Source organism: Monodelphis domestica, chromosome 4, assembly GCF_027887165.1.
Source record: "Monodelphis domestica isolate mMonDom1 chromosome 4, mMonDom1.pri, whole genome shotgun sequence".
Taxonomy (NCBI): domain Eukaryota; kingdom Metazoa; phylum Chordata; class Mammalia; order Didelphimorphia; family Didelphidae; genus Monodelphis; species Monodelphis domestica.
Window position 1 is genome coordinate 433,848,004 of NC_077230.1, and position 12,490 is coordinate 433,860,493.

The window sequence follows — 12,490 nt, forward strand, 5'->3', positions numbered from 1 at the left end:
CCCAGCTACGATGGTCTGGACACGTCATCCGCATGGACCCACAGCGAATACCAAGACAGGTATTCTATGGTGAACTGTCAGCTGGACTCAGGAAAAAAGGCCACCAAAGAAGATTCAAGGATCAGCTAAAGTCCAACTTGAAGTGGGCTGGCATGACACCAAGGCAACTAGAACTCGCTGCCTCTGACAGAAGCAGCTGGCGAGCCCACATTCACCATGCCGCTGCCACCTTTGAAGATGAGCTACGTGGAAGTCTTGCTGATGCGAGTGAACGAGTGAACGCAGACACCAGGCCACAACCCTGTAACAACTGGCGTCCCAGGCCCCATGTGCCACAAACTGTGCGCCTCAGTCTTTGGACTCCAAAGCCACATGAGGGTACACCGTAGATGAAACTGCACAAAGACAATAGTCATTCTCGATCACCGAGAGACTACTATATATATACATATATATATATGGGGACGGACAGACACGGAGACAAACTGAGGCAGCCCCTCCCCTCACCACAAGCACTTACACTGGGGTTCCGGGCTCCTTCCTCGTCTCCTCTCACCCGGAAATGGTCGCGGAACCCCATTGGTGCACCTTCTGGGAGCCGAGACTAACCACGTGAGATTTCCGGCATGCTTCCTGGCTGTCGGAGGGGGCGGTGCCGAGACGTGGCGATGTCAGAAGCCAGGCGTTCTGGGAAATGGTGTTCTCCTTTCCTGGTCTCTGGGCTGAGCCCCGGTGGGGGAAGGGCTGCACACAAATTGTCCCACCTCCATTTCCCCTCCTAGCCCTGCCTGCTTTTTTTCTTTAGACTGGAAGCCGCCTCTGACCAGAGCCTGGCACACAGCAGGTTCCTAAAAAGTGTCTACTGGTTGACTCACTAATGGATCTATATTCCCCAAGGCCTGGGGGGAGGGGCGTGGAGATTCCCGCGCCTCGACTAGCGGACTGCCCCCTCCGCAGACCACACACTTTTACAACCCAGGACACCACCCCTGCCTGGCCTCTCTTTTTGCGCTTGCGCACACGCGGCCAGACTCACCAAAGAGGAATGGGTCCAACCGGGTCTTCCCGCTCCCCAAAAGTTAGGGAGCAGAAAATCTCAGCTGCCAGAGCAGAGTTGGGGCTGCGCCTACGCATTTACTCCCTCCCCTCCCCTTCCCCCTTTCCCCTTCCCCCTTCCCCAGCAAAGGTGCAAAAAACAGCTGTGAGCTTTCCAGGAGCAGAGACTGCCCACAGGGCATTCCCAGCATGCTTTGGGGCTGCCGCAGTGAGGAGAAGCCAAGACTAGGTCAGAAACGGCATTCTGGGAAATGGAGTCCTCCAAGCGGAGGGCCATGACATGCATAGTGTCCTGACACAGGCATTCTGGGAAATGGAGTTCTCCTGCCTTGGTCCCTGGGTTAAGCCACTGGGAGGGGTCATAAAGGAAATATTCCCCAACCTGGTGTGCTGCAGCCTTCTCCCCTCCCTCTGCCCTGCTGCTTCTTCTTTACACTGGAGGTTGCTTCAGGCTAGAGCCTGGCACACAGCAGGTGCCAAATAAGTGTCTATTGACTAATCAGGGAATGGATCCATCCTCCCCCAGGACTTGAGGAGTGGTGCTAGGATCCCCCTTCTGACAGAAAAGGAAACTGAGGCACAGGGCAGCCGCTGACCCTCCAGGCCCAAGGCCCCTCCACCAGGGATCTCTCTGAACTTCCTGCTGCTCGTTCTCCTTTGGGGGGCCCCCAAGGAGGGGCCAACCTTCTCCCCAGAGGAGGAATCTGGGGACTCAGGGGCAGCCCTCCTGGTCCTGGAACCCTGAAAATCTGGGCTCAAATCTGGCCTCAGATCCTGCCCAGCTGGGGAAGCCTGGCCAAGGTCCTTCCCAGCCTTTGCCTCAGTTTCCCCCATGGTGAGATCCAGACAATAAGAGCCTGAGCGGGGGCAGTGGGGAAGCTGGTCCAGGGAGGGTCTGGGGGGAAACAGCTGCTTCCTCGGGGTCTCCTGTCAGTGTAGTTTGAACACTCCCATTTTCTTTGTAGCTCTAGTGATGCCCATCATCTTTCCCTGCCCCTGGACTCCCCAAATGGTATAGAGGATCCCCAAATTCTTTTGTTTCTTTGTCATCTAGCGTTGTGGCTCTCCCAGGGATAACATCCCCAGAGTCCAGGGTTTATGCCCTGAAAAGGTTGTGGTGCCAACTCAGAATAAAGGGCCAAATTGGACTCCTCCCTCTCCTGACTCAAGACTGGGCTTTTCTGACTCGTTAGTAGTTCTGTTTTTTCCACGTTAACATATGGCGAGCAGCCACTGCCGGAGTTATGGCTGCCTAAACCTCCAGCCAGCCTGACCCCCGACGAGAGGGACACACAAGAACCCACTGAGTTCAGTCTGGACTCAGCTGGGCCGTTGGTTCAGGTAAGTCAAGCTCTTGGCAAAGGAACCTCTCTTTAATCAGGAACCAAACGGGCAACCACATCTTGGTGAAGGCTCCGGCGTATCCCCCAACGGGACCGCTGCTGAGTTCCTGTTCCGGATGGGATGGACCAGCTACCTGCGAATGGTAGAGAGAGAAGGAAGAGCGAGGAGAGCCCAGGGCGGATGCCTGACAGGTTGGCTCAAAGCTTCAAATGGGAAGCTGAGCTGGAGTGAGAGAGCCCCAGTGTTCTATAGAGGGGCTGAGGACCTGCTTTCTGTTGATTAAAAGAGAGAAAGTTTCTTCATGAATTAATGCCTTGACTGGAGGCTTCAATGGTCATAAAGTGTGTGAAAGAGCTTCTCAGAAGCTGAAGAACTGGAGTTCTGGGTTTCTTCTCAACTCTCCTGGGGGCTTTTGCTTCTCTCATGTGTCTCATGGATTTCTTAGGCGGAGATTCTCCAATAACCTCAAATGCTGCTGATCCAAACGTTAGCAATAACGTCTGACAGTTGTTAACAAGGAATCCCTCCCAAAAGTTTGAAGAGGCCAGACCAGAGCTGGCGATTTTTCCTCCCAAAGTTTGGGTAGTTAATGTGTGAAATATTGTGCATCAAGTGCAGTTAATATTGGCAATGAGGTGCATTTGGTTCTACGGATTCGTTTGGGTATTTGGGGGCTTCATTTCACATTTTTTTTTACCTGTTCATTGTTTTCAAGTAGCAAAGCATGTGTGTGAGTTCTGGAGTAAACAAAGGTCATTTTAGGATGGTCCACTGCAGGCCTGACGGGTCATTGAATGACGAGAAACATTGGGGGAAAGACATCGCTTTATGTAGCAGTCCACTCCTAGCTATGGGCAAGGGAAACAGTTAGTATGTACAGATTGCCTTAGAAGAGAGCATGCTCAGTCTTGAGCATGCTCAGTATTGCACGTGGCTGGGGAAGCCTCTGACCCTTGACCCCAGCTTCCCCCAGGTTAGGCGGGAAAACAGGTTTCTTTGTGCTCTCCTGGCTAAGAGAAACCACACCTATACCTTGTCATTAACCAATGATAATCATCCCTATGTATTGTGTATATTTGCATATCAAAGAGATTAAATACAGCCGCAGCAAGCTCCGCCTTCTCTCTCCTCCTCTCTTCCTCTTGGATCTCAGCTCACACTGATGCCTGTCCTTGCTGGAGCCTGGTCTCTGGCCAACCTCCATCTTTAATCCTTCTCTATCTGTAAACCTCAAATTTCCTTAGACTTATAAATGTTGGAAATTTCACCATTGGGATATTTCATACTTGGAAAATTTCTTACTGATAGTCTATTGGAATGGGAACCCCATTGGCATGGGAGGTTCCTTCTCTTCCCTTCTTAAGATTACTTTAGGACAGAAACCCTTTGCTGAACAATGGAAAGGACTTTGACCTATGCTTAAGCATAGAACAGGAATTTCTTTGAGTCTTGATTGATTTTAGAATTGATACAATGGAGATACTTGGAATCAATCTCCACCCTATTCAGTCCTAATAGGATTGAGTAAGGGCTGCAGCCTAGATCAAAATTTAATTATTCCAATCTCTACCCTACTCAGGTTAACAGGATTTAGAAAGGGCTGTAGCAAAGGAACAAAGATTTAATCATTTGAAAATATGACCTTCAACAGACATGTGCAAAAGCCAGAAACCTCTGGGCGGTCCTGGGTTAAGCTAGAGCCTCCATTGGCAGAGGGAAATTGATGAAGAGTGATTGGTAGATGGGAGAACTGAGGGGAGGAACTTGGAGGGTTTTCCTTAAAGATAGGGGGTCTGAGGAAGCTTTAGTTTCCTTTTCTTGAAAGTTGTTTCATTCAGTCTCCTTCTTGGTTCTTTCACTCTTGCATTCATTTTGTGATATTTTAATCTTGGGTAGAGAGGATTCTCCTGGTGACAAGGAGCAGCTCAGGTTACTCCTCCATCTTCACTCTGTCCCTGGAAGTCATCAGGAGCAGTCATCTTTTTAAAATATAACATTTTATTAACTGGGGTTGGGGTTTCAGCTAATTCAAAGAAAAGATTCTGAGAGTGTAATGAGTGGAATTCTCAAGAGGTAAAGTTCCTTCATTTTAAATAATTCATTAATTGACTAGTCATTTAATGTGGTCAGTTCTCTCTCCAAAATCTAAAAGAAAGAAAAATGGTAATTCCAACAGCACAAGTCTTTTGTCATTATCTCTCTGTCTCACAATAGATATAAATAAAATGTGTGAAAGGTAATGAGAGATTTTATATATACACATACACACACATATTTTTAGTGAGCTCACCACTCAGTCCCTCCCTTGAAATCTTAGATTCATAAAGAATCACTGAGGAGGAGGACTTAGGAGACCTCAACTCCTCCCTCATTACTTTATCACAGGAAAAGCAAATCCTTCTCCAAATTTTCCACAGCCTTGTGGTTGGCCTAGCACATCTCAAAATGTGTCAAGTTTCACTATGGCTTCCAGTCCTGCCTTAATCCTTTGAGCTGAACAAAAGGAAGGTACCTCTTAGTTTCATAACTTGGGATGAAGGAGATACCTCTAACTTTAGCCAGGCTAAAAGGAAATTTATTCAACAAAAATATCACACTTCACCACTAACTTAACATTAACTTTCAAAAACAGTTTATTTATGAAAAGCCAAGGATCTAAGTCTATCCCTGTAACTATCAAAGCTGGGGATCAAGAGGAATAACTTATAAGGCAGTGGCCAAATCTAACAATATGCCCTTTAGTAGAGTTGCCTACTTTTCCAATCTGCTCCATGGAAAACACAGGGTATACTTGGTATTAGAAACCCTTCCATTTCACCCCTTCCTGACCCATTCCCTATTTTTCACCCTGGAATGCCCCATGGACATCCAGGGCAGAAATAGTCTGAGGAAAGGCTGAGACTTTCCAAGACTCTCAATATAATCTAGAAACCTGACACCCTACAGGGTTCATTCCACTGTCCTCTACACCCATCCATGAGCTATTCCATTCCCTGAAATGCCTTTGTTCATCCCCATGACTACATTATGTGTAATATCCTTCAATAGATACCATCATGTCTTCAGAGGAATGGGTCGGAGTTGCAATTCTTTGAGCCAGAACCAGCATTCCCTCTCCCACAACAGTAGCAGGGGCAGAGAACAGCCCCTGGAGGCAAGTCTGGGTAGCAGAATTGCTTCTGACACATCTGAAGGATATTGAAAGAGTTCAGACAGGAAAGATGAGGTCCAGTGGAAAGGTCAGGGAGCAAAAGGTCCTCATTCAGATATAGCTAGAAGTAGAAGGCAGAAAGATTTCAGTCCCAAAAGAAAGCAGAGAAACTGGGCTGAAAGGGAAGAATGCAGAGACCTCAGCCCCAAGTCTGGGTGGTTCCTAGTAGTCCACCTGCCCTGCCCCTGAAGTCCCAAGATCACAGCTGTCCACCAATGGCACACAAAGCCAGGATCTGAGGACCTGGCAGATTCCCCCTCCTCCCCCCCGGTTCTGCCCTCTATTAAATAGAATGCCACTGCCACCAGAATGAGCTGTCTTCAGCCTAGACTTTCCAGGCATCAAAACCAACCCAGGGCTTGATATTTGACCTGGGTAGCCACCTACAAGGCTGGTCAGCCTAACAGCTTCCCCTTCCCTCTCCCCTTATTCCCTTCCATACACTATGAATCCAGTGACACTGGGATCTTTCTTGTTCCTCACTCTGTTACAAACGTGACCTGCTCTGTGTGCGCCTGGGAGGAGAGAGGGGGAGGGCTCAGGGGGCCCCCCAGGCCTTTCCCGGCCTCAGGTGGAACCCAGAGCCACAGGCTGGGAAAGGCCTTGGACTGGCCGGGAAGAAGCCCCGCCCCCTGACATCATCTTTAGCCTCTTTCCATTCTGAAGCTGCACGGGCTGGATTGGGGGTTCCTGGGGTGTGGGAGGGAATCAGGTGGGGGCGGGGAGGGCGGGCCGGAATTTCCTCAGTGCCCGACATCGGGGATCCTTCCTCGGCACGTGGGCCTGTAAATCCCCCAAAGCCCCGGATCAGGTTCCATGGGCTGCATCTCCCGGGCGAGTTCTTGGCTGAACTTCGCCTTTGGGGAAGAGCCTGGATCAGCCCCGCCCCCTCCTGGGACTCACTCCATCCCCCAGCGGCCTCCCGGCGGGGTGGGTGGGGCAAAGCCCCGCCATAGTTCTAGGTCCCTTCAGAGCCGCCCCCCGCCTGACCCGGCATTCCGTGTTGGTCCCTTTTCGGAGGTCCTTTAACGTGAAGGACAGACGCGGAGACACACTGAGACAACCCCTACCCCACCGCAAGCACTTACAGGGGGGCTCCTTCCCCGTCTCCTCTCACCCGGATATGGTCAGGGAACCCCAATAGAGCACCTTCCGGGAGCCAAGACTAACCACGTGAGACTTCCAGCATGTTTCCGGGCTGCCGGAGGGGGCAGTGCCGAGACGTGGCGACATCAGAATCCAGGCGTTCTGGGAAATGGAGTCCTCCTGCCTTGGTCCCTGCACACAAATTGCCCCCCAGGGGTGGGAGAGGGGGGTGTCAGCCTTCTTCCCCACTCCCCTGCCTGTTTCTTCTTCTTTAGATTGGAAGCGGCCTCTGGCCAGAGCCTGTCATACAGCAGGTGCCTAATAAGTGTCTCATCCTTGACGGAGGGCTCAAGGGATCTCTGCTCCCCAGGCCTGTGGAGGCAGCGCGGGGATTCTGCTTTGGGTGGATGTGTATATATGTATAAATCACATGTAAATGTATACAGACATCTACATAGGTAGCATATGAACGAGCTCATCCATGAGTACAGCCCTCTACTCCACCCCTACTTAAGCCTGCTTTAGGGGAAGAAACGCCTTGCTGAACAATGAAAAGTACTTAAACTCATACTTATAGTAAGGCAAAAGCTCTTAAGCTGTGCCCATTTTTAGATCTAATACAAAAGGGTGCTAAGTACCTATAAAGGTCAGGCAACTTGTGAACTTGCAAGGAGCAAAGAGGTGAGAATTTACTCAGGTGTAAATTACTCAAAAGTTTAGCCTTCTTAGGTGTGAATTAAGAATGGTCTGTCCTGAACTCCCCAACATTTTTTTTACCGATTTAGAAAAAACCATAACAAAGTTCATTTGGAAGAACAAAAGATCAAGGATGTCCAGGGAAATAATGAAAAAAATACAAAGGAAGGGGGTCTTGCAGTCCCAGATCTCAGACTATATTATAAAGCAGGGGTCACCAAAACAATCTGGTACTGGCTAAGAGACAGAAAGGAGGATCAGTGGAATAGACTGGAGACAAACGACCTCAGCAAGACAGTATATGACAAACCCAGAGAACCCAGCTTTTGGGACAAAAATCCACTATTTCATAAAAACTGCTGGGAAAATGGAGGACAGTGTGGGAAAGATTGGGTTTGGATCAACACCTCACAGCCTACACCAAGATAAATTCAAAATGGGTGAATGACTTGAACATAAAGAAGGAAACTATAAGAAACTTAGGCGAACACAGAATAGTATACATGTCAGACCTTTGGGAAGGGAAATACTTCAAAACCAAGCAAGAATTAGAAAGAGTTACAAAATGCAAAATAAATAATCTGGATTACATCAAATTAAAAAGTTTTTGTACAAACAAAACCAATGTAACCAAAATCAGACGGGAAACAACAAATTGGGAAAAAATCTTCATAGAAACCTCTGACAAAGGTTTAATTACTCATATTTATAAAGAGCTAAATCAATTGTACAAAAAATCAAGCCATTCTCCAATTGATAAATGGGCAAGGGACATGGATAGGCAGTTCTCAGATAAAGAAATCAAAACTATTAACAAGCACATGAAGAAGTGCTCTAAATCTCGTATAATCAGAGAGATGCAAATCAAAACAACTCTGAGGTATCACCTCACACCTAGCAGATTGTTAACATGACAGTTATGGAAAGTAATGAATGCTGGAGGGGATGCAGCAAAGTAGGGACATTAATTCATTGCTGGTGGAGGGAACTGATCCAACCATTCTGGAGGGCAATTTGAAACTATGCCCAAAGGGCGATAAAAGACTGCCCTTTGATCCAGCCATAGCACTGCTGGGTCTGTACCCCAAAGAGATAATAAGGAAAAAGACTTGTACAAGAACATTCATAGCTGCGCTCTTTGTGGTGGCCCAAAACTGGAAAACGAGGGGATGCCCATCAATTGGGGAATCGCTGAGCAAACTGTGGTATATGTTGGTGATGGAATTCTATTGTGCTAAAAGGAATAATAAAGTGGAGAAGTTCCATGGAGACTGGAACGAACTCCAGGAAGTGATGCAGAGCGAGAGGAGCAGAACCAGGAGAACATCGTACACAGAGACTAATACACTGTGGTATAATCGAAGGTAATGGACTTCTCCATTAGTGGCGGTGTAATGTCCCTGAACAACTTGCAGGGATCCAGGAGAAAAAAACACCATTCATAAGCAAAGGATAAACTATGGGAGTGGAAACACCGAGGAAAAGCAACTGCCTGAATACAGCGGTTGAGGGGACATGACAGAGGAGAGACTCTAAATGAACACTCTAATGCAAATACTATCAACAAAGCAATGGGTTCAAATCAAGAAAACATGTAATAACCAGTGGACTTACGCATTGGCTATGGGGGGTGGGGGTGGGGGGAGGAAAAGAAAATGATCTATGTCTTTAATGAATAATGCTTGGAAATAATCAAATAAAATATATTTTAAAAAATTAAAAAAAAAATCTAATGCAGTTAGGTGGCCTGGGCAGGGGATTAGCTGGAGCCCCTGGTACAGGTGCAGACCACCTTTTTGCCCTGTTGCCATGCTCTGGTGAGCCAGCTCGGTGGCTTCTGGATAGCCTTCCTCAGAGCCTTGAAACTGGCGCAGGGCTGTGAGGCCTGGGTGGGCTCCGGTCCGTCCCTCGGTTTGTCCTTGGGCTGCTCTGTGGCGACCCCGGCGGCTTCCGGAGGCTGGCAGCGGACCCACCCGAACCGCCAGGCATCCCAGGCCTCTAATTTTTTTAACATAACTTCGGCCAGGGTTCTGGGCTCCCCTAAGGTGTCCCGAACCTTAACCCGCAGTGGCGGCTCCTGTGTTTTCTGGCATTTGCACAGCCTTCGGGGCTGTGGCTGCTCTTGGGGGAGCTGCTGCCATTTTGAATGGTGGTGGTGGTGTTTTGAATGGTGGTGGTGCCCCTTGGAATGGCGCCTCTCTTGGGGGCCCTCTTGGGGCTGCGGCTGCATCTGGTCTTGGGGGAGCTCCTGGGGCTGCGGCTGGTCTTGGGGGAGCTCCTGGGGCTGCGGCTGGTCTTGGGGGAGCTCCTGGGGCTGCGGCTGGTCTTGGGGGAGCTCCTGGGGCTGCGGCTGGTCTTGGGGGAGCTCCTGGGGCTGCGGCTGGTCTTGGGGGAGCTCCTGGGGCTGCGGCTGGTCTTGGGGGAGCTCCTGGGGCTGCGGCTGCTCTTGGGGGAGCTCCTGGGGCTGCGGCTGCTCTTGGGGGAGCTCCTGGGGCTGCGGCTGCTCTTGGGGGAGCGGCAGCTTGTTGGCAGTGCCCGGCTCCTTGGGGTGCTCTTGGGAGGGTGGCCTGGAGGGCCCTGAAGAGGACGTCTCCGCTGGTGAGGCAGCCTGGCAAGGGCAGGGGGGAGGAGTCACGCCGGGCCTCTGGGCCGGGCCCAGCTGGCCTGACAGTCAGTCCCAGCCTCCCTAGTACCTTAGACAGGTGAGACCCGGAAATTGTGGAGAACAGAGTCCGGATGGTGACTCTCAGCTGCCCTGGGGGGATTCGGGACCGGGTTAGGCCTCTGGAAGAGCCCCGAGCCAGAGAGCAGGGGAGCAGGGGGGAGGGGGGCGTCCTTTACCTTCCACTTCCACTAGGCTCCCCGGGGTGCTCCTCCCGAAAAGTCTGGGCTCTGATCTAAGGAAGCAACCCACGGGACTCTGGCCTGCTGGGTGTCCAGGACCAGCCCTCCCTCTACTCCAGGCCCTTGTGCCCGCCCCCGCCCCCGCCCCTTCCCCCCCACCCCCGCACACTTGGGGCCACGCCCACTTCCACTCCTCTTCTCTCCTGACTGGGAGCTTCTGCTGGGACCCGAAGAGCATGGGGGCGGCTTCCGCTCTCGCCATCACTTCCGACATCACTTCCGGGAGGGCCGGGGCGCTCTGCTGGTCCATCAGTTGGGAGAGCGGCCCAGGGTAGTGCAGTCCTTTGTCCCAGGTCCAGCCCGGGCTCCCCTTGGTCCTCGGGACGGGGTACTGGGGAGGGAAGGCCACCTCCTTCCGTTTGGGGGGGGCCTCTGTGGAGGGACCAGAAGGGCCTCAGAAACCCAGAGCCAGGCGGAGGCGCCGGGGCAGGAGGCAGGAGGAGGGTTTTCTCACCCGCTGCGGACATCGGGGCGCTCTCGTCCTGGGGGAGAGGAAGAGTGGGGGTCACGGGCCGCCCGCGCCGCCTCCCGGCGTCAGAGGGGGCTCCGGGCGGCCCTCACCTGGGCGGCCTGCTCGTCGGGGCTCCGGGCCCAGGCCGGGATGGGCCCCTGCATCAGGAAGATCAGGAAGCGCCAGCGGTTGAAAAGGAGGGCGGCGGGGGCGGGGGGGGGGCGGTGGGGGGCGCCAGGCGGAGGTCAGGGTGCTCCCGGCTGCCCCGCCCCGCCCTCCCCAGGTCACCAACAAGGGGGAGCCTGTCTTCCTGCACAAGAAGGAGAACCCGGTGACCATGGCGGTGGCCTCCTTCTTCCCGGGGCTCCTGCTCCCGGACGTCCTGGTCCTGCTGGCCCGGCCGTCCCCTGCTGCTCATCGCGCTCTCTCGATCCTGGGAGGAGGCAGAGATCGCCGGTAGCCTGGCAACCCCGCCCCTAACGGCAGCCCCGCCCACCCCTAACGGCAGCCCCGCCCACCCCTAACCGCCTTCCCTCCCCTGGACGGCTCCACCCGGAACGGTGGGCCGGGACCCTCCCCGGAACCTCCCCCCGGCAGCTCCACCTCTCGGGGGGCCGCGCTTCCCTCCCCGCCCCCCATGGGCAGCCTCACCTGGTACCCGCACCCGCGCTGTCCCACCAACCGCCCTGGTGCCCAAGGAGGAAATGCGGCCCCTGGCGGCCCCGGGGCCGGAGGTATTCCTCGATTGGCTCTGCCCGCGGCCGTCCCGCCAATGGGATCCCACCACACGCGGGGAACTTTCTAGAACTGTGGCCTCCCCTGCCGCCCCCTTTAGGCAGGCGCACCCCGAGGCAGCGGTGCCCAGCCCGGGCGGCCACCTCGCCGGGAGTCTTCCCGTCGGTGCTTTGAGACCTCTAGGTAGGAGGGACTCCATTCCACTCCCAGCCAGAAAGGGAGAGGCCCCGGGATTCGGGGAGGCCTGGGCCCTTGAGCCCCCGCAGCGGATGCCGTCCCTCTTCTGCGGCCGCCCGCCTCTGTGGCTAAGTGCCCCGGCCGCTCTCAGGGCGGCCAGCTCCCCTGGCCTTTCCTCCGCCGCATACCGCCCCCCCACCGCTGCACGCTCCCTTCGCCTGGTTTCCATGGCAACGCCCTCGCTCCTCGCCCCTCCCCCCCCTTGATATTCTCAGGGTCTTTGGCTTCATCTTCAGCCGCTATTCCAGATGGACGTGGTCAGGCCCGAACCTCTCAAACTCTCCTCCGTGCCCCTTCCTCTCTCTGTCCCTTCCCCGTTCCTGTGGCTCCCCCCGGGGGCCATCTTCTCTGCCCACTCGCTCCAGCTGTCCCAGGGACTTCTCTGGCTTCCAGGTCTCTGGGTTCAAGAGAGAACCTGCCCCCTCCCGGGCCTCGGCTGTGGGCGTCCTCCAAGGGCCCCCTGTGGCAGCCCTCCGGGCTCTCCTCAGCCCTTCCCCCATTCCTGGCAGCTTGAGCTGCGCCTGTGCACCCACAGGCCGCTTTCTCCTCTTGGGCCCGAGTCCCGGGCCTCCTCCAACCTCTTGGGACCCAAACAGCGAAAGCAGGCCATTCCCAGCACCCTCAGCCCCAGCGGGCTGTGCGGGTCCCCAAACCGCCCAGCCCTTTGGTTCCTCTTCTCAGCTTTTGGAGGGGTCATCCACGCTCGCTTGTGAAACACCTACTGGGCGCCAGGGCTGGGCGAACAAGCAGATACTTGTCTTCAAGTGGCG

The 12,490-nt window shown here is 53.5% G+C and overlaps 1 protein-coding gene across 3 annotated transcripts; it reads right to left on the reverse strand.

The window, feature by feature from the left end:
- Nucleotides 1-8,064: 8,064 nt before the first annotated feature.
- On the reverse strand, nucleotides 8,065-11,733 carry LOC103096890 (cell surface glycoprotein 1-like). 3 transcript variants are annotated; one of them, XM_056825726.1, is made up of 6 exons: nucleotides 10,859-11,017; nucleotides 10,752-10,779; nucleotides 10,423-10,669; nucleotides 10,235-10,290; nucleotides 10,087-10,148; nucleotides 8,065-10,001 (listed from the first exon to the last, which is right to left on the reverse strand). In XM_056825726.1, the coding sequence occupies exons 1-6, from the start codon at nucleotides 10,910-10,912 to the stop codon at nucleotides 9,153-9,155; spliced, it is 1,296 nt and encodes a 431-aa protein (XP_056681704.1). In that variant the 5' UTR covers nucleotides 10,913-11,017; the 3' UTR covers nucleotides 8,065-9,152. The 3 variants fall into 3 exon arrangements, with proteins under 3 accessions (XP_056681704.1, XP_056681703.1, XP_056681702.1); XM_056825725.1 differs by lacking the exons at nucleotides 10,087-10,148; nucleotides 10,235-10,290 and adding an exon at nucleotides 11,594-11,733 and having other exon boundaries at nucleotides 10,859-11,181; XM_056825724.1 differs by lacking the exons at nucleotides 10,087-10,148; nucleotides 10,235-10,290 and adding an exon at nucleotides 11,400-11,537 and having other exon boundaries at nucleotides 10,859-11,181.
- Nucleotides 11,734-12,490: the final 757 nt, after the last annotated feature.

Coding starts and splice junctions, on each gene's coding strand:
- LOC103096890 (XM_056825725.1), bottom strand. CDS start 11,087: ATGGTCACCGGGTTCTCCTTCTTGTGCAGGAAGACAGGCTCCCCCTTG. Junction 10,780..10,858: donor CCGACGAGCAGGCCGCCCAG/GTGAGGGCCGCC, acceptor CCTCTCCCCCAG/GACGAGAGCGCCCCGATGTC. Junction 10,002..10,422: donor AGGAGAGAAGAGGAGTGGAA/GTGGGCGTGGCC, acceptor TGCCCTTGCCAG/GCTGCCTCACCAGCGGAGAC.